At 42.0% G+C, this 25,629-nt stretch overlaps 1 protein-coding gene across 1 annotated transcript in view; it reads right to left on the bottom strand.

Annotated features, from left to right (window-relative positions):
- Window positions 1-3,002: 3,002 nt before the first annotated feature.
- Window positions 3,003-25,629, bottom strand: part of DSG2 (desmoglein 2) — a 54,219-nt gene continuing 31,592 nt past the window's right edge. Inside the window, exons 7-15 of the mRNA XM_025273345.3 lie at window positions 23,673-23,810; window positions 23,375-23,560; window positions 19,322-19,587; window positions 14,958-15,100; window positions 14,437-14,664; window positions 10,818-11,045; window positions 8,936-9,057; window positions 7,510-7,848; window positions 3,003-5,788 (exon numbers count right to left, since the gene is read on the bottom strand). Coding sequence (XP_025129130.3) covers window positions 4,763-5,788; window positions 7,510-7,848; window positions 8,936-9,057; window positions 10,818-11,045; window positions 14,437-14,664; window positions 14,958-15,100; window positions 19,322-19,587; window positions 23,375-23,560; window positions 23,673-23,810 — 2,676 coding nt within the window. The 3' untranslated portion in view covers window positions 3,003-4,762. The remainder of the gene's footprint in view (window positions 5,789-7,509; window positions 7,849-8,935; window positions 9,058-10,817; window positions 11,046-14,436; window positions 14,665-14,957; window positions 15,101-19,321; window positions 19,588-23,374; window positions 23,561-23,672; window positions 23,811-25,629) is intronic.

The following is a 25,629-nucleotide window of genomic DNA, read 5'->3' as shown; positions in this document are numbered from 1 at the left end:
GAATCCTTGTGGGATGGTCCAGCACTTGAAGCCTGGTGACATTTGAGGAGGAGACGGTCACACCAGCAGGCCTCCAGATGCAGAAGAAGGGAAGTCAGGGAGTTCCTGTGGTAGAGAGACGCCTGGCTGGTGCAGGAAGTAGGAGATGGGGAAGAAATGCCCGGATCCTATTTTTCTTCCCCTCCAATCTCCAGCCAATGCCTTGCACTGGCCAAACCCATCTACAAGCCAGGGGGCAAGGATGCCTGGCGAAGCATCTGCTGTTAAAACAGGCGAGGAAGGGCAGAGGACAACACGAAGGCACATCTGGAGAATCGACAACTCCCGGGGTATGTGGATTCATAAGAGGTATATTCCTCATTTTCTCCACTTGATTCCTGGGTGTGTGGGGCTTCTGTAATCTGTGAACTTTTGAGTCCATTTCCACTCATAAATGGGCTTGAGGGAGTTTCAGAATCTTCACGCCAAAAACGCGTAACAGTCACTGAGGTGTAGCAAGGAAGGGGTGGGGGATGGAAGACCACGTTTGAGAGTCTCTGAATGACAGTATGGGTGTGAAGCTCAGAGACCAGTGAGTTTCAAAATCCACGAAGTGAAAGTTCAAAGCTTATATACGTCGTGAAGTAGAATATTTGAAGGCAGACTACAATAAAGATGCACACTGTAATTCTAGAGCTATGGTGCCAAAAACCTCTCCACAATGATAAAAATGGTCTGTGTTTGCGTTATTCAGTTAGTCATTTGCCACTCACAGTGCAGCCCTAGAATTTAAGAGCAAGTAGAAATCTTAAAAATGAAAAAATGGGATTTTCCTGATGCAAAAAGGAAATGAACCCTCCCTGACTCCTCTTTAGAAAACTTGTCATTGTTAATTCTTTCTCTGCCCCTTTCAGATGGTATATTGATCTTTTCAAAAACTAAATGAGCCTCTCACCAGCTTTACAAGCAGGGATATCTTTCTCAAGAACTTGGGAGCCATCTCTTTGAACATCAAGGAAGTGAGGACCCTTTTCTCTCTTTCTCTGTGGGTGTGTGCATGTGTGTCAGCTGACACTTCAGTCGTGTCCAGCTTTGTGGCTCCGTGGACTGCAGCCTACCAGGCTTCTCTGTCCATGGGATTCTCCAGGCAAGAATACTGGAGTGGTTTGCCATGCCCTCCTCCAGGGCATCTTCCCAACCCAGGGATCAAACCCTTGTCTCCTCCATCTACCTGTACTCGCAGACGGGTTCTTTTTATCACTAGTGCCACCTGATGCCTGGCTCCAAATCGTAACTAGCTACCTGCCATAGATATTAGAAGTTTTATTTCTTTGGATAAAGGTCAACACACACAATGGCCACTTCAGTTATCAGTTGAATGTAAGATGAGCTGTGTATGAAAACGGTGCTGGCAAGCCTTGCTTGAGGACAACCTATCGTTTATTTTGTGAACAAGTAGTAATCAGTTGTGTCTGCCTGGTGGAGATTTCTTTCCATCTTTGCAGTTTCCTTATGCATTGCCTGTGACGCTCATCACGTTCTGACTTGGTGCTTTTTCCATAATAAAACTGTTTTCTATTTTTGTGACAGTTTTTCTAGGTTGGCAGGAGATTTTGGTTTTAATTAGATTTCCACAAGAGCAACAAGCGCAAAGAAGTATAGTTGAAAGGTGAGTAGAAGAACCATGAGTGGAATTCTAGAACACACAGAACACAAAAGAAGGCAGAAAAGGGGCCAAGAAATGTAAGGACGGACGGGACCAAGAGAAAACAAAGACCAAGAGGGAAGGTTTAAAGTCATCCATGTGAATAACTACTGTTAAGTAGATTAAAATTTTCCGTAAGAAAGCAAGATCTACCTGTATGATATTTACAAGAATCACACATAGAAATATAAAGTAGAAGGGTAAAAAAATGCACCATGCTAACAGTAGGCATCAGAAAGCTGGTGTGGTGACATTAATATTAGGAAAAGTAGATTCAAGACAAAAAATATAACCAGAGAGAAGACCTTCTATGAGTTGATTCTTTGGAAAGACAATAATTCTAAATGTATTTGTATCTAACAACACAGGTGTAACAGGTTTCAAAGTATTGTTAAGAAATAAACAGAAATAAAGAGGAAAGAGGGAAAACCACAATCAACTGGTGACTGTAACTTTCCTCTCTCAACAATTAATGGAGAAAGTAGACAAAAAATCAATAATCATACAGAGGATTTTAGATACACCAATATAGTGAAACTGAGAAATTTGTGTTAAGGAATATTTAACTCATAGTTGTTAAGTGAAAACCCCTCATTTCTAGATAGATGCCCCTTGATAAGCAGTGTTTACTGTATAAATTTTGATGTCATGGTGAATGGCATTATGTCTGAAGCGTTTCATGAAATCAATGAAGAATTGCTCCCATGTGCCACTCGGAATAGGAGTCCAGGGGTTACGGCAGAGCAGGCTTCACACTTCAGGATGTGTTGATGCACCTGTGTTATGAAATACTTACTGATGTGACACTTCAGTATAGGCAGAAACTCATCTTTTCTCTTGTAAGCTATAAGCAATTAAAACAGCCTCTCTACTTCGGTTGAATGATTTCATCTCTTGGGGTCAGATACACAAGACTTCTTCAGCTAAATCCACTGGTTCCTCCACTGTTACTTTCTGGGCAGACAGCAACCTCGGCCCCTTAGAACAAGGTTCCCACACTTGGCAAATAGAAATACAGAGCTAACTCCCTGATAAATTTGAATTTCAGAAAAAAGGTCATTTTTTACCTATGGGACATAATTTACACTAAAAATACTATTCATTATTGATCTGAAACTCAAGTTGCAGACGGGCCTTCTGTGTTCTACCCTACTTAGGAAGGGAAATATATTCTTCCAGGGAGTCTGGCTGAGCAGGATGTAAGCAGTTCTGTTAATAATTAAAACACCAAGGTCCACAAACACCTGCCTCCTCCCTAACGACGGGCTGTATTCCTTGTAAAATATCATGGGGGCAATAAAAAGATACAGGCAGAGGGTTGCACAAAGATCATCTTTTTATTTAAATATTTTGATGATACACATACAAATATAATGTTTCTTCTGTGGAACAAATGTAAAAACTAATACAAATTATCACCTTTTTAGGAACAAAGAAAATCATCTAGAAAATGTGATAACTTTATGTATAGGAAGTTTAAGACCAGGTTTTGCTTGGCGTATGCAGGTCGCATTCACAAGTTCACATGGTAGTGATTGTCTTGTTGCAGACTTGGCAAACAATAATTACTAAGTCTATAACGCAAAGACAAAAGCAGCAACAATTGCAAGTAGAGAGTACAAAATTTAGAGTATCAAAGAGAGACCTTCATTTTGGCCACAGGTTTAAGGTGTCTAAAAATATTTGCTTTTTCTTTGTACATAGTGGGAGTAGAAAAGTATAAATCTTTTGCGTAACACAGGTCATCAATATTTTTTTTAAATGTGCTATAAAATGAGTTTTTCGAGATTTCATTTTCCTAGTAAAATATACTCAAAATTCACAAAATTACAGCCTTTAAAGTTTATGGAAATTATTTTGTTGTGGAGAATATTTATATAATTGATGACTGATAGGCACTTACACTTTGAAACTTGAAATGGGTCATTTCTTCAAGAGGGAATAAAAATACAATCTATTTATTTGGCCAAAACATCCAGATCACTTTTCAGAAAGAAAGGCAAGATGCTGTAGAAATTCAGGTCAGCTCTACAATATTCAATAGTCCACGTAGTCAGCCATGGCCAACTAGCCAATGACTTTGAGACATGGAATAAATCATAATTTCAAACTCAAAGTTACAGCAATTTTAAGGACTTCCAATATTCTTTTTGCGATCATAGATAAAAAGAGAGTGGGTTCTAAAATTTGCCTAGTTGTATACATATTGACTTGGCACCCACGGTAGGCACTTGAGGATATACAGCAGTGAAAAGGGCTCTTACCACAGTGCATATGGTTTATTGTGTTTTACTAAATTAGAAGATAATGTATCCTGAGTTTTTTTAATAGTCTATTATTGCTATAAAAATAAAGTGATTTTATACTTATGAATTTCGCCCTGGATTATTCTACTGAACTTGAAGTATTTAATATTTCCATGATTACTGAAAGAAAGAAAAGGAATGATGCTATTTTTAAGGTCATATAACACACACACACATACACACACTTACATGCACAGAACACACAATGTTTTACCATATCATGTTCCAAAATTCAATTAACCTTACACGGATTGAAGGGCATCTAGTTTTAAAGAATCCAAACAAGCAAAACAGGTCATTCAGACTATACCAGTATCTTTGGATAAAAAAGCTGCTGGTAATCTGCTAGGTGCAGATAAGTATGGGACACAGAACAGCAAAGTTAAATGTTAACACGCAGGCCAAGAACCCACTCAGTCTCACGGATGGCTCTACCAGAAGGCTCATGCACTACAGACACTGTGAATCTGATAAATCAGAAGCCAGATTTACTCTCTAATTAACTTTTTTTGTGAGTATTATTTGGCCATAAGTCACTCAAAGGCACCCAAGACCAGCTTCATATTCTGTCCCTTCAGGAAGTCCTGGGCTCTCTCTGAAGTGCAATCCTAGAAGCTGAGACAGTGAGGCTCTTTGCGTAATAGTGACTGAGAAAAATTTGAGGCCCATAGGATGCATGCCCCTTACATCTACAAGGCTCTTGAAAAGCCAGGTCCTTTGAGAACAGGACATGAGTCACTGCTGGCTAAACTCTGGTGTGGCTGACGGCTGCTTAGGAGAAGGACTGCTGGACGGTGCTCTGCTTGGAGACCCTGGTGGAAGACGTGGTTATCGTGTAATTGGAATGACTAGACTCCTCTAAGCCTGAGTCTGGCAGGGAACCCGGGACTCCAGCTGCAGAAGCCACAGTCTTTCTGGCCATTACCGAGGTTTCGGCAGGGATCTGGTAACTAGATTGCAGAGCGGAGGCTGGCGTCAGCACTCTTTCCGTCACTGTCACGTTCTGACCTAAGGCTACACTGGGCGCGGCCAGCAGGGACTGCAGGCTGGAGCTGGGGGTGAGGAAGCGCTCTCTTTCCTGCACCATGACATAGTGAGCGTCGGGCAGAGGCGGGGTGTCTTCCAGGAGGCCGGACGTGCCCCCGTGGGGTTGGATGACCCTCTCGGTGACCACCACGTGCCCCTCACTAGCGTACTGCTGGTTCCCTAGGGTGGACGCCGGGGCGTAGACCCGCTCGGTCACGATCAGGCCCTGGGACTGTTGAGGGCCCAGGACCACTGTACTAGGGGGCCCCGTGGCGCCTGTGGCATAGGACGTTTCGGTCACTATCATGCTACCGGAAGCCAGTGTATCAGGAAGTGGTGCAGTGACCTTTTGAGCCTGCCTAGAGGATATAACAGATTTTTCAGTGACTATTTCCTGAGTTACCTTCTCTGTGTCTGCCTCATGCAAAGGCTTCGGACCCTGAAAGCTGCTACCTGAGGCGTAAGCGTTCTCGGAGTTAAGCCTGGTTTGCTCATAGAGGGACTGTGAAACCACCTTCCCGTCTGCTTCTCTCGCGGGTTTTGCCCTCTGCTGAATTTCCGCATCCATCTCTATTTTTCGACCCAAGCAAACTTCAGCGAGGGTCTTGAATTTCAATCCTAAGTCATCTAAGAAATGGTCATCTAGCTCTCCTTCAATGAAACTGCAGCAGCCGATGGAACCCCGGAAAGACTCCGTGTCTTCCTGAGAATAAACCAGAAGGCAATCTTTGGCTGTGTGGATGTCATCTTCCCCGCTGTAAGAGGCCGCTTTCTGAAACAGAAAGAGAAACAGGCATATAACCAGTGACACATTTTGTTTAAGGACAATGCTCTCGATTCCTGCTCAAAATGTGAAACCTCTAATTAGAAGGAAACATCAGAGAAACACAAATTGAAGGACATCCTACCACACGACTGGCCTGTATTCTTAAAACAGTATTAATAGATGAGAAAGGCAGAGGGAACGGTTTCGGATTAAGAGGAGACACAAGGGCCACGACAAGTAAATGGAAAGCAGCACCCGGGAGTGGCTCTGAGATGGGAAAAACAACGGCTATAAAAGACATTACTGGGATAATTGGCTAAACCGAGACATGGAATCTGTCATTAAGTCTCTGTACCATGGTGACGTAAGAGGATGTGTGCGTGTGCGTGCGTGTGAGAGAGAAAGCAAGCAAAAGCAAACGTGGCAAAATGCTAACATTTGGGTAATCTGAAAAAAGGGTGTGTGTGTGCATGCTAAGTCGCTTCAGTTGTGTCTGACTGTTTGCAACCCCATAGACTGTAGCCTACCAGGCTCCTCTGTCCATGGGATTCTCGGGCAAGAAAATTGGAGTGGGTTGCCGTGCCCTCCTCCAGGGGATCTTCCCAACCCAGCGATCATACTCGCATCTCTGCGTCTCTTGCACTGGCAGACAGGTTCTTTACCACTAGCACCACCTGAGAGGCCCCGAGTAAAGCGTACATAGGAGTTCAAACTTTATATTATTCTTGCAAATTTCCAGATGAGTTTGAAATTATTTCCCAATTAAAAGCTGCGCACACATGCATAATCAAGTCTGACTCACGAAGGATTAGAGCAGAGTGGGAAAAAGATACTGAAATAAAACAAACAGGGTACCAGAATGGAGCCTGGCCATGAGACAGAAAATGGATGAGAAGTGCTTTTCCTTGACACTGACCAAACCACCATCTCCCTGGGGTCTAGCTGATACTTGGGGGTGGGCAGCTGGGATGAAAGCAGAAAGCAGGGAAGCACTCAGGTACTTTGTGGCCATGTAGAAAGGAGGTGGCAGGAATAAAGTGGCCTCTATGGAAGCCCACCGGGTCCCTAGCAATCTGACTCTGCCCATCCCATGCTGAGGCATGATTGTGTTCTCCAGAAAGGCTTCTAATTCCTAATTCCAGGCATGAACTTCTCAACTGCATTGCATCATCTTTCCTGCAACTGTCCTCCTAATTTTATGTGAACCGTCGCAATGGTGAACCAAGTACTTGCCTTCAAAAGAAAACACTTAAACAGGCGTAGTAGACTGTGTGTTTTAGGTCACGTAGGCTCTCCCCTCCCACCCTACCCGCTCTGCAGAGGACCGCACTTTCGGGCCCACCGACATCAGCCTGGTCATGTGACCTGCTCTGGCCAACGACACGTGAGTGGGGAAAGGCCGTGGCTTTAGGGGTGCTATTACTGGGTTCTCGTTGCTCTGTTCTCTGCAGCCCAAGGACGGGAGCTTCCTGGGCACAAGCTGAGCAGAGCTGCACTGGATGGCAAAAGCATGACTGTGGGAAATTCGCCCTGGTGAGAAGTAAACCTGTGAGGTCACTTGTCACCACCACAAAATGAACTAATTTGTTCCCATCTCTCCTTCCTCACTGCCTGTAAGCACCCTCAAAGGAACACAGTCCCATTTAGACCCAAGAGAATGATTTCCCTAATAACATCACGTTCACATATAGATGCAACTTCTCCCACACAGAGAAACCAACGCTTACCTCAGTCAAGTAACTCCTCAGGAACTCCTCGTTCACCACCACCGCGCCTGCTCGAGCTCCGGCCACTTCTCTGGCTGCCCCTGTGGCCCTCGTGGTCCTGAAGGTGTCCGAGGTCACCATGGCCCCGGTCGTCCCAGTAACCTGGGTGGCCCCACCTGAGACGAGGCTTCTGTATTCTTCCCAGCGGCCTTCCGCCTCAGACATCTCCTGCTGCCCTTTGCTAAAGGAGGCAGAGCTGCTTCCTTTCACGATGGCTTCCTTGGCCGTCACACCTCCGCCTGCCCCAGCGCCTACCGCGGCACCATCTCTGACATCTGCCCCCAGAAGAGGCAGCACCACCTGTGAGAGCATATACCATCGAGTCATGGACGGTCAGTACGCTGACCGTCTGAGCTAAGTGAGCGTCTGAGCTAAGTGAGCCGGCGAGAATGTTAGTCACTCAGTCCCTCTTTGCGACCTCAGTTGTGTCTGACTCTTTGCAACCCCATAGACTGTAGCCTGCCAGGTTCCTCTGTCCATGGAATTCTCCAGGCCAGAATACTGGAGTGGGGTGTCATTCCCTTCTCCAGGGGATCTTCCTGACCAGGGATTAAACCTGGGTCTCCTGCATTGCAGGTGGATTCTTTACCATTTGAGCCACCAGGGAAGCCCAAGCATATGAAGGGAGTAAGATATTTGCCCAAGGCAAATTAGTAAAAACTTTGTCTGAATGACTTCTCTTTGAGTTTTCTGAAGATCTCTGCTCTATCTTCTCATTCTCTTGTGTGCTAAGTCACTTCAGTCATGTCCAACTCTTTGCAACCCCATGGACTGTAGCCTGCCAAATTCCTCTGTCCATGGGACTCTCCAGGCCAGAATACTGGAGTGGGTTGCCATTTCTCTCTCCAGGGGAATCTTCCCCATCCTAGGATCGAACCTATATCTCTTAGTCTCCTGCATTGGCAGGCAGGTTCTTTACCACTACTGCCACCTGGGACACCCAGTAAGTAGGTAGGGAAGGGGATTTTGCAACATTTTACAACTGTCATGGGGCTTGTGGGTGCACCTCTGTGGACCTTATGTATTGTGTGGACTGGAAATGGAGAAGCATCTGGTTTTGAAAGATTGCCCATTTAAATATTGGGACAAATCTTCCTACCTGAACCCCTACACACTCTTGCTCACTTTAGCCTTTGTTTTACATTTCCGGCATCACTACCTGACCCTCCGTCTACGTTCTCTGTAACTCAGGACCTGTGGCAGTAGAGCAAAACCGCCTCAACGCTGCCCTGGCAACAGACACAAAGTAGGCTATATTTAACGAAGGCACGTGAATGAAATCTGTAGAAACTAGTTTACGCTCATGACCTATGATGTCAGAGACACTTCCTAAGACTCCTTTAAAGCAGGAAAGAAGACACGTTTCACTGACACTAGATTATCTGACCTTGTCTTCAGGTGGCGCCCCCTCGTTGTTCCATGGATGCAGCATCTCTATGGTACCCGGGATGGGGGTAAAGCCTTTGGCGCCCTTCCCATAATGGCACACCAGCAGCAGAAGTGGTATAACTGCACAGAAACAAAGTCCAGCACAGAGAAGGTTAGTCTTGACCGATTTTTGAATTTATCTTGCATAGTTATGGAATTTGCATATCACTTTCTAGAGTTCAGTCTTCACTTATTTATAGCCCTATTTTTCTGTTTTTCTTTTCTTCCCCTGATCCAAACTCACCAAGTCTGTTTTGGGTGAGTCATACCAAAGCTGAAAAGCAGGATGAGGGAGTCTTACAGATTCAGAGTTCCTGTCCATCACAAAGACTGTGTCACTGTGTGTGGTCACTCAGTGGAACATCAAGATTGGATTTGACACTATCCAAATCATCAAAATCAATTTAATAGCTTAATTTTTTAAAACCCACTTTAATTTTTAACATATGCTTCCACGGTGGCTCAAAAGGTAAAGAATCTGCCTGCATTGCAGGAGACCCGAGTTCGATTCCTGGGTGGGGAAGATCCCCTGGAGAAGGGAATGGCTACCCACTCCAGTATTCTTGCCTGGAGAATTCTATGGACAGAGGAGCCTAGCGGCTACAGTCCATGACATTGCAGCCAGACACAACTGAGTGACTAATACTTTCACCGACTATGGTTACTGTGTGTAATAAAAGGACTGAAGATAGCAAATGTTTATCAAGTGTCTGCCATGTGCTAAGCACCCCCATTAAACCCTGGGAAATCTGAGATGAGACGGTAGCGCAAGGAATCCCAGGTTGGTCAGCTGAGACAAGTCATTATCATCAGGTCAGTATTTTAACCCACTAAAGGCAGATGCTGATGTAAAAGTGCACTGCAAACTGTTGAGTGCTGTGTATTCAGCTGCACACCTACTAATGGCTTGGACGCACCCTCTTCTAACAGAGAAATAGTGGAGGCTGCCTTGGAGGTGGTGGTCTGCCCATGGGCAGTGGGCAAGTGGAGTGGTTCCATGTGACCCCAGGTTGCAGTCTTCTGTTCTTCCATGAAAGGAAACCCAAAATCACTGGAGGGCAGTGGAGGGCAGGCAGGAAGGGACGGGCTGGTTGTCACTGCTGGGAAACACGTAAGTGCACAGAGGGTCTGGCTCCTGTTGGTGCAGGGGAAGGGGCAAGCCAAGCGGAGCCTGTCGGGAGGTGGAGCTCTGACAAGTCAAGTGTGCAAAAAACAAGAACTGATGGGAATCAGATGAGTTTGTAAAATAACCTTGTACCAAGCAACAAGTCTTTTCTGAGAGTTTTCCACACACAAGGCACTGTGTGTGGAAGAACAGATAACCCACCTCCCTCACAGAGCTTAACAAAGTGGGGACACCCACAAGGTTGAAACGTATGTCTAATAATCTTGGTTCCTGAAATCAGGAAATGATACATTTTTATAAAACAAAATTCTGAAGAGAGCTCTGATAACTTTTGGTGAATTGAGCAATGATTAATTCTTGCTTCCCTTCTCACCCTCAATAACATTCTAGTGTGATTACAGAAAAACTAAAAAAATCAATGAGTACTATAGTAACAAAATACTAAAAACACCCTAAAAAACACTAGAAATTACTGAAAGAGTAAGTGCTCAGTTATGTCCAGCTCTTTGCAGCCCCATGGACTGTAGCCCACCAGGCTCCTCTGTCCATGGGATTTTCCAGGCAAGAATACTGGAGTGGGTTGTCATTCTTCCTCCAGGGGATCCTTCTGACTCAGGAATCGTACCCGACTCTCCTGCTTGGCAGGCAGATTCTTGACCACTGAGCCACCTGGGAAGGCCCCCAAAAGGGAATGTACAGCTTTTAAAATACTTACGTAGCAAGAGCAGAAGGGCAAGAATTATGAGCGCAACTGCTGCAGGCCCCAAGCCAACGTAGGAGTCAGCCCACATTTTCACACAGCCGCTGCCTTCCACACAATTGCAAACTGTGAGTTTAAGGATCTGCTCTTCAGGACAGCTGAAGCCTTGACTATCTACGATCCGGAAGTGAATTTCACTTGTCCCGTGCTGTCTTTTGGTTTGTTGCAGTAGCACACTGGTATCTGTAAGGGACAAGAAAATAAAGGAAATAAAGGGAGTGGTTACCAAGAAAGGGGCAAGATTAAATTTCAGAAACATTCTCTCTCTTTTTTTTTTTCAATTTATTGAGGTATATTTTACAATATAAGTTTCAGGTATACAACACTGCAATTCACACTTTTTAAAGGTTATATTCCATTTACAGTTATTGTAGAACATTGGCTATAACCCCTGTGATGTATAATATATCCTTGCAGCTTGTTTATTTTAACATAGCAGATGGTACCTCTTAATCCCCTACCCCTGTCTGGTTCCTCCTCACTAGCTTCCCCCAGTGGTAACCATCAGTTTGTTCACTGTATCTCTGAGTCTACAGAAACATTCTTTAATTGCTAATCGTATTTAGTTCGTTAGTTTTATTATTCCATAATTCCTCTGTTGAATTCGCAGTGTGCTTGATGAGATTAGTCCAAATATGCAGTGAAGATCACAGCATCATTTCTGAACACACCTTCCTTTTATGATGACTAATGTTAACAAATGTGTGTGATCTATCTGATGCTAGGAACTCTTTCCATTACTGGGATACAGTGCCAAATAAGTGGTGGGTTAAATGATATTTCCATCAAATGACCATTTTTTAAAAATTTAGTTTTTCCTGTTTAAAATACTTATTTGGCTGCACTGGGTCTTAGTTGCAGGATCTCTGAACTTCATTGCAGAATGTGGGATCTTTAGTTGCGTTTCATGCAAACTTAGTTGCGACCTGTGGGGCCTAGTTCCCTTGAGCAGGGATCGAACCCGGCCTCCCTGCATCAGGAGCTCAGTCTTAGCGACTGGACCAGCAGGGATGTTCCTATCCTACCATTTCTTAAAAGAACTTTATCAAGGCAAATTTCAAACAGTGATCAAGAAAAGAACATAATTAACCCTCATGGTACCCATTTCCAGCTTTAATCAGTTCAGTTAAGTTCAGTTGCTCAGTTGTGTCCGACTCTTTGCGACCCCATGAATCGCAGCACGCCAGGCCTCCCTGTCCATCACCAACTCCCGGAGTTCACCCGGACTCACGTCCATTGAGTCAGTGATGCCATCCAGCCATCTCATCCTCTGTCGTCCCCTTCTCCTCCTGCCCCCAATCCCTCCCAGCATCAGAGTCTTTTCCAGTGAGTCAACTAATTTTCAACAATGGGCCAATCTTGTTCCATCCTTTTTGTTCCCAACGTGGTTATGTTTGAGATTTTGAAACATAATCTACAGAAAACTTGAAAGACTATTACTGATACAATGAATTTGATATACTCTTCATGAATTGTTTACATTTTATAACAATACTCTCTCTCTACAAGCACACTTTTTTTAATTAAAGGATAACTGCTTTACCGAATTTTGTTGTTTTCTGTCAAACCTCAACATGAATCAGCCACAGGTATGTATATATCCCCTTCGTTTTGAAGCTCCCTCCCATCTCCCTCCCCATCCTACTCCTCTATTTTAAGTTGCAGATCTCATGACCTTCTTCAGCATATATCTTCTAAGACCAAAGGATATTCAGCCCTTCAAAGAATTAATTATTGATATAATATATCTAACATATAACCCATATTCAAACTTTTCAACTGTTGTAAAAACATCCTTTATAATTCTCTCTCTCTATGGCTTTATGCTCATTACTTTGCTAACAAAGGTCCGTCTAGTCAAGGCTATGGTTTTTCCAGTGGTCATGTATGGATGTGAGAGTTGGACTGTGAAGAAAGCTGAGCGCCGAAGAATTGATGTTTTTGAACTGTGGTGCTGGAGAAGACTCTTGCAAGTCCCTTGGACTGCAAGGAGATCCAACCAGTCCATCCTAAAGGAGACCAGTCCTGGGTGTTCTTTGGAAGGACTGATGCTGAGGCTGAAACTCCAGTACTTTGGTGACCTCATGAGAAGAGCTGACTCATTGGAAAAGATCCTGATGCTGGGAAGGACTGGGGGCAGAAGGAGAAGGAGCTGACAGAGGATGAGATGGCTGGATGGCATCACCGACTCGATGGACATGAGTTTGGGTGAACTCCGGGAGTTGGTGATGGACAGAGAGGCCTGGCGTGCTGTGATTCATGGGGTCGCAAAGAGTCGGACACAACTGAGCAACTGAACTGAACTGAAAAAACCAGTAAACTTATAAGTTAAGAAAAATTGGGGTATTATATTTAAAACCTTCTGAAATGAATACCAACTGTTTAAAACAAGAGAGTCTTCTAGAGATTATTTTTCAACCCAAAAGAACGTGTCTGTAAAGGAGTATGTCGCAAGATTTGGATACATGCTTACATCTTTCTGGCATGGGGGTAGGAGGACAGACAGCTTCCTTTTCATGTTACATCCATCACTCACCAGCTTTGTGACTTCAGACAAGCTACCTAACTTTACTTAAGTCAAAGTTCTCTCGGTTGTGATTGGGGAATGATGGTATGGGGTAGGGAATAAATGTGATAAAGCATAACAAGCGTTAGCAGAGTGTCTGGCACATGGTATATACTCCACCAGTGTTATTTTTAATGGAATCATCATTACCATACCTCAATATTTTTAGAAGGCACCTACTAGGATTACTGTACTTAGAAAGGCAAAGTACTCCTCAAGCTTATGAGACAACTACTTCAAGAGTGATTTGGGGAATACCCAGCTACTTTTAAGATATTAGTGGGGACTTCCCCGGTGGTCCAGTGGTTAAGCATCCAGAATGCAATGCAGGGGACGTGGGTTTGACTCCCGGTCTGGGAACTAGGATCCAGCCCACTACAACTGCTGCGTGCGTGTGTGCGCCTGATGTCGCTTCAGCCGTGTCCGACTCTGTGACCCCAGGGACTGGAGCTCACCAGGCTCCTCTGTCCATGAGATTCTCCAGGCAAGAATACTGGAGTGGGTTGCCATGCCCTCCTCCAGGAGATCCTCCCAACCCAGGGACCAAACCCATGTCTCTTATGTCTCCTGCATTGGCAGGCGGGTTCTTTACCACCAGCGCCACCTGGGAAGCCTGACAACTACTACTGAGCCTGCGCCATCACTAGAGAGTCGACGTACAAGGAAGACCCTGCATGCCACGGCTAAGAGCTGACGCAGTCAAATAAATAAATAAGAATTAAAAAAAAAAAAAAAGAGAGAGAGGTATTAGACATCTATTTTTCTTCTTTCCCTCCAGGTAGATTATTTATCATTAGGCAGATCAAAGACTATGCCTGAGGTTCAGAACTTCATTTTATAAACTTGACTGTATTGGAAATACAATTTATGCAATGCAAATAAATAACTGTATTATGAAGATTTTATTTGCTTTGCAAACAGATTTCTATCATGTTTAAATATAAATATTTAAATATAAGTTAAATATAAATATATATTTAAATATATAGTCTAGTGATTTTTGCTTACCTTCTCGGCGTACTATTTTCCATCTTTCTGCCATTCCAGCTGGTTTATCAATGACGGAGAAACTGAAAGGCCAGCTGTTTTGGGGTCCGTCCAGGTCCTGAGCAGTCACGTTCACGAACGGCACATAGTCACAGACAGTCTGCACAGGTTCGACCAGTGTGGGACAATTGTCATTGATGTCTTCAACACTGATAACAATAGTGCCAGTGATGGTTTTTCTAGGATATTCTTAAAGATAGGAAAAGAAAAAAAGTACATTCTGGTCATACCGCTCAAAATGGACATGGTTTGAATTCTCTAGTCAATTTCATGAGGAGAACTAGTATCCAAATTAGGACACTTCTTATCTTAGATGTGCTTTCATATTCAGATCAAGTAATGTCTTTTAATCCACTAAATATGTAGAAATGTGAAGGTTTACCCATGTGACCTTTCTATAAGGCCAAAACAAAGGTCTCCGTGGTTCGAAAATAAAATCTAAATACATATAACCAAGAAAAGACGTTTCTTTAATAACTTACCTTCTGTTATAGCCACAATCTTTGCAGTGTATGTACCATTTTGGACATATCTGGATTCATAATCAGGAATCTTCACGAGTTTAATTTCAGAGGTGGCAGAATTCACAGAGATCCAATTGTCTATATCTTCAAATTTGGCATATCTGTTAGAAAAGAGAAAATTAATTCTGAACTCTGGATAAACTATCTATAATATCTACAACTCTTTTAAGCTTAATTTCTGCTTTAGTATATATGTTCTTATAACAGGCATGTTTGGAATGTTTTTAAATTTCTTGAGACTATCCTAAAAGCCCCTCTGCTTATCACTGTCTCACAGCTGCTTTGGAATCCTCTTTATTTCTGTAACACACCCCAGGCATGTGTGCAAGGGCAACCACCCCCTGCCTACTCACCTGGGAGGTTTATGAGTTGCTCTTAGCCTGTCTTACAGCTTTCAATCTAGTTTCCCTTCAATTTCAAGTTAACCTTTCTAGGATAACTTAAGTCACCCAACAAGAACTCGTGGAGAAAAGCTACCTTACATCCTATTGTTTCTTGGCATGTTATCAATATTTAATAATAACAGTTTTTTTTTTTTTTTAAATCAATGCCTTAAATGGAAGTGCTTTAAATTTGCTGGACATATGTACACCTATGGCCGATTCATGTTGATGTCTGACAAAAAACAACAAAATTCTGTAAAGCAATTATCCTTCGACTAAAAAACAAATAAATAAATAAATCTGGGGGATATTGTTGGTTGTTAGGAGCAATACTCTTCTTTTGGTTAGAAACAGCTAAAAGTGAAAACAAAGCTGATAAGGTGACTTCTGGTTTTCTTCTCTCAAAGCAAAGGAAAATTAGAGCGGAAAGACAGCTTCAGGAAGACAAGTAGAACTTTCATAGGTTTTCACAAAAGCACGTTAATGTAATCCCATAGAGTTTAAAATGTATCCAAATACAAACATAAACTAAATAAACATATGAGTATTTGGTTCAAGCAGTCAGATTATTATTTTGTATTAAGTGGCAGTTTAGGCACACAAAAATGAATGGCTAACATACAGCAATATTTATTTATAGTTACCATTAAAAAATTCCAATTATATACTTGAACTAAATTTTCCTGCCTTTTAATAATTTTACCAGTAAATGATACATTTGGATAGTCACAAATATTTTTGAATTTCATGGCTGGAATTTTAAAGCTTGAGCTTAGCTCAATGTTTTCCCACATTATACTTATAACCAAGACAGAGCTACAGTGCTAAGAATCGCATTTCACGATGGAATGCTTTGTGTGATCTCATTTAAGGAATTTTCTGTTTTCTATTGTTAAAATTAGACACCATTCAAAGTAGGATGGTGGCTCAGATGTCATGTCAAATATCCATAACAACTGATGCACATGGATAATCAGTTAAAGTAAATCATGACAAAGTTGAGAATGTTTCTTCTACTGTTCTCATTGACATTTCAATTAGGTGAATACTGGAAAATTATTTCACTTAGCTGTGCCTCTCATTCCTTATCTGTAAAATAAGGTTTGACTTAATCTTTAAGATCACTCTCATTCTAAAGTTGTATGATAAAGAATAAACTGTTTCTAAAAAAAAAAAAGAATAAGGTACTTTTGAGAAGAAAACATGGTTCATTATTTTTCAAGGTAGCACACATCATCTTTTGATATGGTCAAAACTCCTACTGAAAACACCAACCAAAATTAAATAGGTAGATGGAAATAGAAGTTCCAGTAGACAGCCACAGTATTATTGGAGAGTAATTAATCAGAACACTTAAGCCTCTCAGCGGACAGTCTGAGAAGTCATAAGGAATGTGCATCCTCAGGTTTAGAGCCACAGAAATAAAAATTAGGCTACAAAACTCAAGAGAAGCTGGACTGCCTGAAGGTAAGCTGCACAAAAAAGGATCACCAAGACACTGCAGAAAACACAATGGAAACTTTGTTAATATTATTTTGGAAAAAGGTCATTTGCTACTATTGGCTGATGAATTCTATGAGATTCTCCAAAATGAAAGAGACTGTTGAAAAGGTTCCTCCATATCCCCATTCTTGCTAAGGTCGGCAGTGTTTCGTGAAGTGCACGTACCCAGGGACACAGGCCTAAGCACAGTGAAGCAACCAAACTACTTGGGCACTGACAGCAGGAAAACAGGAGCCACGTGATGGACGTCCAGGATTCCACAGAGGCCGCAGACATCAGGAGCACGTCTGAAGCACAAGGCTGCCCCCGGTCAGCCACTGCAAGCCCTTCAACGATGCCAAGCGGGATACTTGCAGCGCCCCCTAACGGTCATCTTGGGTGGCAGGTGAGGATTCTTGTATTGTGCTGTGCTTAGATGCTCAGTTGTGTCCGACTCTTTGTGACCCCATGGACTGAAGCCCACCAGGCTCCTCTGTCTATGGGGATTCTCCAGGCAAGAATATTGGAGTGGGTTGCCATGCCCTCCTCCAGGGGATCTTCCCAACCCAGGGATCAAACCCAGGTCTCCCACATTGCGGACGGATTCTTTACTGTCTTGAGCCACCAGGGAAGCTCAAGAATACTGGAGTGGGTAGCCTATCCCTTCTCCAGGGAATCTTCCCAACCCAGGAATTGAACCAGGGTCTCCTTCATTGCAGGTGGATTCTTTACCAGCTGAGCTACCAGGGAAGCTTAACTTCAACCAAATAACTACAGGTAAGCAGAGCTTCATAAATTACAGCTCTGTAGAGTCATCTCTTGATGGCAAGGCTCTGAGAGCTAAGATGTAAACTCACTTTGCAAATATGAATGCATCATGCAAACCTAAGGTGCTGCTACAGAACGGGTACAATACACGGTTGGCATATGATAGGTTCTTGAAAAAAAAATTTTTTTTTAAAATTTTGTATTGTGGCACCCCACGCCAGTACTCTTGCTTGGAAAATCCCATGGACGGAGGAGCCTGTTAGGCTGCAATCCATGGGGTCGCTAAGAGTCGGACACGACTGAGCGACTTCACTTTCACTTTTCACTTTCATGCATTGGAGAAGGAAATGGCAACCCACTCCAGTGTTCTTGCCTGGAGAATCCCAGGGACGGGGGAGCCTGGTGGGCTGCCGTCTATGGGGTTGCACAGAGTCGGACACGACTGAAGTGACTTAGCATAGCATTGGAATATAGCCAATTAACAATGTTGCCATAGTTTCAGGTGGACAGCAAAGGGATTCAGCTGTACATAGATATGTATACATTCTCATCCAAACTCCTCTCCCATCCAGGCTGCTCTATAACATTGAACAGAGCTCCCTGTGCTATAGAGTAGGTTCTTGTTGGTTATCCATTTTAAATATAGCAGTGTGTACATGTTGAACCCAAACTCTATCCTGTCCCCCCCATTCTTCACCTCGGCAACCATAAGCTGATTCTCAAAGTCTGTGAGTCTCTTTCTGTTTTGTAAAGAAGTTCGTTTGTATCATTTCTTTTCAGGCATCTAGTAGGTTCTTAATAAATATATTTTGAATAAAGGTCACCAGGATCAAGACAAATGTTACAAGTTTCATCAATCCCTGGACCAAAGAGCCTGGTTTGAATGAAGATCAATTTTCAAGGCTGATGATCAATTAAAACTGGTTTCCCCATTATTAAAATTTTAATGCATTATGCAGCTTTTCCCCTCTTAATCAAAATTATGTAAAGTGAACTTGCAGTAAATTTTACTTGCTACTTTCTTAGCTCTAAAGACAGATTTTAGAAAGTTTCTTTCTGAACTTTCTCTTTGTTGCTATTTAGCCTTCTCAACCCAGAACTTTTTTTAAATTAAAAATAAAAAAAAAAAATTTTTTTACAATGTTGCATTGGTTTCTGTCATACAACAATGCAAATCAGCCATAATTATACATACACTCCCTCCTTCCCTAGACTCCCTCCCCTCCCCCATCCCATCTCTCCAGGTCATCACGGAGCACCAAGCTGGGCTCCCTGTGCTACACGCAACTTCTCACTAGCTATCCATCTTACACCCGATAGTCTATGTATGTTGATGCCACTTTCTCCATTCTTCTCACTCTCTCCCTCCCCCACTGTGTCCACAAGTCCCTTTTTTATATCTGTGTCTCCTTTCCTCCCCTGCAAATAGGTTCATCAGCATCATTTTTCTGAACCCAGCCAGCCTTTGCCTCCCACTCGGGTCATGGAGGGAAGGGGGCTCCTGGGGAAACACCTGGCCTCTCAGTGACCACACAACTCCAGGAATTTCATTTACAGGCCTTTTGGGGTTTGTAGGCCCCCAAAGGCAGGGTTCAAAGAACTGAAGTGTCCAAATTCCATTATGATTTTTGAAAAGAGGCATTCAAAGTAACTTAGAACAAGGAAATAATATTCATAACCATCTCTTACTTTACATTGGGTACTTTTCCAGTGTCTTCATCAAAAGCTTGAAATTTTCCCAGTATTTGGCCCTGGCTTAATTTCTCCATGCTCTCACTAGTGTGAAATCGGATTGTGCTGCTTTTAAAATAAATGCCTTCTTTCACATTTTTCACTTTGACTTTGATGGGAATGGATGTCGGCTTGTATTTATCCTTAATTGATTTGTGAAAAGCTGCTTTGTTAGTGACGATAATGCTCAAGTCAAGATTCTTCATTGTTTCATAGTCTACTTTCTAGAAAGGCAAAATCAGAGGGAATTCTTTTAACAGGGAAAACAACAGAACACACGCGTGTGGTTTCAGTGTCAGATATTATATAATCATTTAAAACATGAAAAATACAGCAGTAAGTACAGTAAATCCCCAATATATAAATGAATTCCATTCTGAGAGCACATTCGTAGTCCAACTTTGTTCATTAAGTCCAACAAAGTTAGCCTAGGTATCCAACTAACACAACTGGCTACAGAGTACTGTAATAATACTATCAAACAAATAATACATAAAAAACAAACACAAAAAATAAAGAAAACATTTCTAATCTTACAGTAAAGTACCTTGAGAATTACAGTAGTACCGTACAACAGATGGCATACAGGGGCTGGCATCCAGTGAACAGGCAAGAAGAGTTACAGAGTGGGGGTGGGAGAGGAGGAGGGAGGTGGGAGAGCTGAAGGATCGTCAGCAACAGGAGGCAGAGGGCGAGTTGCAGTTTCACTCATACTTTAACGTGACTGGACACGCAAATGTACATTCTCATTTTTGCAAGTTCAGTACTTGAAGGCTCGTATATAGGGGACTTACTGTATTCCAACTCTTAAATTGATACCATGTCATTAAAAATCTGCAGCCCCATGGACTGCAGCCCGCTAGGCGCCTCTGTCCATGGGATTTCCCAGGCAAGAATACTGGAGCAGGTTGCCATTTCCTTCTCCAAGGGATAGTCCCAACCCAGGAATCAAACCCAAACCCGTGAGTCTTGCATCTCCTGCATTTGCAGGCGGATTCTTTATCACTAGCACTACCTGGGGAGCCTAAGGATGTTTAGGAAGCATCCCCAATTTTATTTAAGATCAAAATCATTTCAAATATATATATTTTTTATTTTTAGCAATCTGAAGTGATTTTTTGCTTAATTTAAAAAAGTTAAGGGACATTCAATATAGGTTAATATTCCTTAAAAAGTGTTCCATGGGTTTGTTCTGGCAGAAAGGGCTACAGAAGTAGCAGCAGACCACCAGCTCTGTCCCATAGCATATCATAAAGCTGATCTTTATGATCACTGCATCTTATTAGGTAGCACATAATATTAATTTGTCTCATTATTAATGATGTTCATTTTGATCCTTTGATCAAGGTGCTGTCTCTGAGGCTTCCCCACTGTAAAGTTACTTTTTGGCCTTTGTAATTCACGTGTATTTTGTGTGGTGGTATTTTGAAACTATTTAAGTGTCTCATTTCTCTGCAAATTTTCTGTTTGTTTATATTAGTATAAAAAAAAATAAAAGGAGACCTCCTGGAGAAAAAAAAAATATTTGATTATATTAAACCCAGGAAGGGGTTTTCAAATCTGTTTAAAAATCTGCAGCCCCATGGACTGCAGCCCACTCTCTCCTCTGTCCATGGGATTTCCCAGGCAAGAATACTGGAGCAGGTTGCCATTTCCTTCTACAAGGGATAGTCCTGACCCAGGAATTGAACCCGTGAGTCTTGCATCTCCTGCATTTGCAGGACTCTTTATCACTAGCGCCACCTGGGAAGCCTAAGGATGTTTAGGAAGAGAATCTAACCCCCTTCTTTGTACCATGATGTCTATTAATAACTGGTTTGCTATTAATGCCATAAAAGATTAACCCTCTTCCAAATACTCTGTTCTTTGCGAATTGTGGTATATTACATTTGATTTGATCAGTTTATCACTCTCTCTCTATATTTTCCAATTTGTCCATTTTCTTTTTAAAAACATTTCTATAGTGTTCTACTATTTAGATACACTTAATTGACTTAGCTATTCTGTTATTAGGCATTTGGACTATTTGCAATTAACACTGCTCTGAACATTTGCATGCAAGTTTTTTTTTTTGTAGATACTGTATATGTTTTTATTTTTCTTGGGTGAACACCTAGGACTAAATTGTTGGGTCACTGGATTAGTACTCTATTTAATTTTTTATGAAACTGCCAAACTGGCTCTACCATTTAATGTTTCCACTGGCAATATACAGGAGTCCTGGTTTGCCTATATTCTCACTGATACTTGGTGGTGTTGGTCTTTTTTGATTGTAAGCTTCTTTCTAGCCAGGCGTGCAATGACAGCCCACACAGACTTCATCTGCACCTTCCCTAATGTCTACTGATGCTGGATATCCTTTATGTGCACACTTGCTATTTGCATATCTTCTCTAACTTCCTGTGAATGGAATCTGATGGTTGCCCTTATACTTTGGAAGCGATTCTTTATACAACTGAGAAAGTAAATTCATAATTTTCTTAATCTGGTGCTGTCATTTTACTACTAAATTTACAGTAACTCTGTCCCTTTTTGTGCTACTATGGTGCATTGAGGGTACTTTTATTATTCATCACTATGTGACTGCTTCTCCTTCTGTATATTATTGGCTTTTAATCTCAAGCACTGAGCAGGGCTGCAGCTATAATCTATGACTAAAAAAGGATGCTTAGTTCTATACAAGCAGGTAAACTGATTTTGTCTCTAATGCCATTATCTATTTATTCAGTAATCATAAAATTTGTCTTCCCTTTAATCCAAAATCACTGCAGATGGTGATTGCAGCCATTAAACTAAAAGACGCTTACTCCTTGGAAGGAAAGTTATGACCAAACTAGATAGCACATTAAAAAGCAGAGACATTACTTTGCCAACAAAGGTCCGTCTAGTCAAGGCTATGGTTTTTCCAGTGGTCATGTATGGATGTGAGAATTGGACTGTGAAGAAAGTTGAGCACCGAAGAATTGATGCTTTTGAACTGCGGTGTTGGAAAAGACTCTTGAGAGTCCCTTGGACTGTAAGGAGATCCAACCAGTCCATTCTAAAGATCAGTCCTGGGTGTTCTTTGGAAGGAATGATGCTAAAGCTGAAACTCCAGAACTTTGGCCACCTCATGAGAAGAGTTGACTCATTGGAAAAGACTCTGATGCTGGCAGGGATTGGGTGCAGGAGGAGAAGGGGATGACAGAGGATGAGATGGCTGGATGGCATCACTGATTTGATGGACATGAGTTTGGGTGAACTCCGGGAGTTGGTGATGGACAGGGAGGCCTGGCATGCTGCGATTCATGGGGTCACAAAGAGTCAGATAGGACTGAGCAACTGAACTGAACTAAACCGAATCTTATTCTGTTTTCCTCTGCTATACAAAAAGTGGTCTATATACATATGGTAGCCTATTGATAAATGGTATCCATAATTATTACAATGAAACTTCAAGTTAATTTTCCTCTATTCTGTTATACATTATATTATCATCGTTCCTCTATTAGGGTTTATTTACTTTACCATATAATAAGTTTTGTAAAAAATGTGGATGCTTCTGGAATCAATTTTTGTCTGTGACTTAATGAAATGTTTTGAAAGCTTTAGCTTTTCATTTTATTTTAAAATTTGATATTCTATCATTAACCATTTAACATAAATGGTATTCTTCCTTTTTAATTTTGTTTTAAAAAAAAATTCATCCTCTAAATTTGTTTAAAAAATTCTGTAGGAGTCAGGGTTTTAAATGTTTAAGACCCATATACTTATAACACGATTTAATTTTCATTGATTCAATTAAGCAGAATTACACACTTTGTTTCAAAATGCAACCCTCACACTACTGACATTAGAAATACAAAGAGTGTGACCACTCACAACCATAGAGCTTGGGCAAATAGGGATGGGGCAAAAACCTATCTCTAACATTGTGGCACCAGTACTAATAAATATTTGGAGCTCAAAATACATGAGTGTCCTCCTCTTGACCAACTTCTCTCATTCCAGGTTTGAACACTAAGTCCTTACCTTAATCAGGGTCACAATTCCTTCATTAGTTTGAGTATCAGTTTCTATGTGGAAATAACCCCCTTCGTTTCCTGATGCAAAAGTAAAATTTGCTAACCAATTATCCGAGCCTACTTCATCTGCGTCGGAGACTTTTATGCGTAAAACCTCTACATTGGCTTGGTTTTCTTCAATTGATCCTTCATACTGCAAAACACAAACAGGAGGTTTTTATTTTAATGGAACACAAACATAAGTGATATATTTTTAGTTATGACTGACATATAAGTAGGCACATTTGTTATAAAATAATAGTTACCACGTTTCTGTCAACTACAGGTATATTGTCATTGACGTCCAAAATACGAATCTGAACTTGAGCTTGTTTGACTGGTTTATCTGTTATTTGTCCATTGCCATCTCTTGCTTCTACTGTCAAAGTGTAGCTGCTGTATTCCTGCAAGGCAATGAAAAAGATCCGGCTGGGGTGAAAGTGAATTGCTCCCAAATCTGTCTTTCTGGTTTGAGTTCACTTTATCATCAGGGGAATGAACCTCAGTACATTTTATTCATAAGTAAGTTTCATGGGGGCTTCCCTGGTGGCTCAGTGGTAAAGAATCTGCCTGCCAATGCAGGACACACAGGTTCAATCCCTGATCTGGGACGATCCCACATACCTCGGAGCAAGTAAGCCTGTACGCCACGACTACTGGGCCTGTGCTCTAGACCCCAGGAGCTGTACCTACTGAAGCCTGAGGGCCCTACAGTCTGTGCTAAACGACAAGAGAAGCCACTGCAGTGAGCACTCTGCGCACAACTAGAGAGCAGCTCCGCTCGCTGCAACTAGAGAAGACCCAGTACAGCAACAAAGACCTAGAGCAGCCAAAAATAAATAAGTAAATATTAAAAAAAGTTTCATGACCTGCTGTTAATTCTGTGAAGATGCTGTTTGTTTGCCATCAGAGCTTTTTTTTTTAAAAGGGCAGAAAAGCCTAGAGCAGTTGTTGACATTAAAATTCTTAATTACGTCATTGGTGATATTTATCAGGAGATGAGTCTCCCCTTAAAATAGTCTGAGCACAAAAGTGCTTTCAAAAGGTAGTCAGCATTACACTGGAAGTGATGAGACTCTAGAAATTAGTTTTTTATAGCCCACACTTCATGTTAGGTTAAAAGTTGTCATGAAGACTTAACCCCCCAAGAACACTGGGTCAGTAAACGCAAAACCTGGTGCACTTTTTATCCCCACGAGAGAAGATTCTTGGAGAACCCGACCCAGAGAACAACATCTCAGATGTTATTCCAAAGGGGACCTGTCTCTTCCACGTGGTCCCTTCTGATGGCTCCATCGGTGTGGCTGAAGTTTAAGAAGGAGCCGGGCAGCGAGTACCCATGCCCGGGACCCTGTGCAGAGCAAAACTGCTCAGTGAAAGGCAGGATGGCAGAGACTCTGGGACCAGCTGCCTGAGTTCCAATTCTGACATGCTAACTATGTCGGACACACATTATCCCTTTGACCCTTGGTTTCCTTCTACATAAAATGAGGATAACTGGATCTGTCTCACAGGGTTTACAGGTTCATTAACTGAATTAATCCACGTAAAAGGCTTGGAATAGCACTGGGCACATGGCTTGCCCAGTAAGTGACAGCCAGTATTCTTTTTTGCTAAACGTTTCAGAGACAGAATCACACTACTACTTCAAAATAGTACTTTTCCATTCTCATTTTATGTGAAAAGGTAGAGTAGAATACTAGGAGTAATAATATCCTTTAGGGCTTCTCTGGTGGTTCAGATGGTAAAGAATGTGCCTGCAATGCAGGAGATCCGGGTTCAATCCCTGGGTCAGGAAGATCCCCTGGAGAAGGGAATAGCAACCCACTCCAGTACTCGTCTGGAGAAACCCACAGACAGAGAAGTCTGGCGGGCTACAGTCTGTGGGGTTGTAAAGAGTCAGATACAACTGAACGACTAACACTTTCACTAACCTTTACAAAGATATCATAGGAATGTTGACCAGCATCCTCTTCCTCTCTGGCCAGAGTTAAATCATTTTTTTAAGCATTACAAAATACACTGATTGTGTCTGATGATGATTTATATTTGATGACAATACAGCACTCTAAGGATCATCAACATTTTACCATGCATGCTGTTAACATCTTTATGTGTGTAGCATTTATGAAATCTTGTCTTCCTTTTTTAACTAAAATGTTCCCTTTGACTTAGAAATAAAAAAATGAAATGTTTAAGAAATTATCCTTTAGGAAACAACTC

The sequence above is a fragment of the Bubalus bubalis genome, chromosome 22 (assembly GCF_019923935.1).
Source record: "Bubalus bubalis isolate 160015118507 breed Murrah chromosome 22, NDDB_SH_1, whole genome shotgun sequence".
Classification (NCBI taxonomy): Eukaryota; Metazoa; Chordata; class Mammalia; order Artiodactyla; family Bovidae; genus Bubalus; species Bubalus bubalis.
The sequence above is the reverse complement of the archived record's forward strand: the minus strand, read 5'-3'. Positions and strand labels throughout refer to the sequence as shown.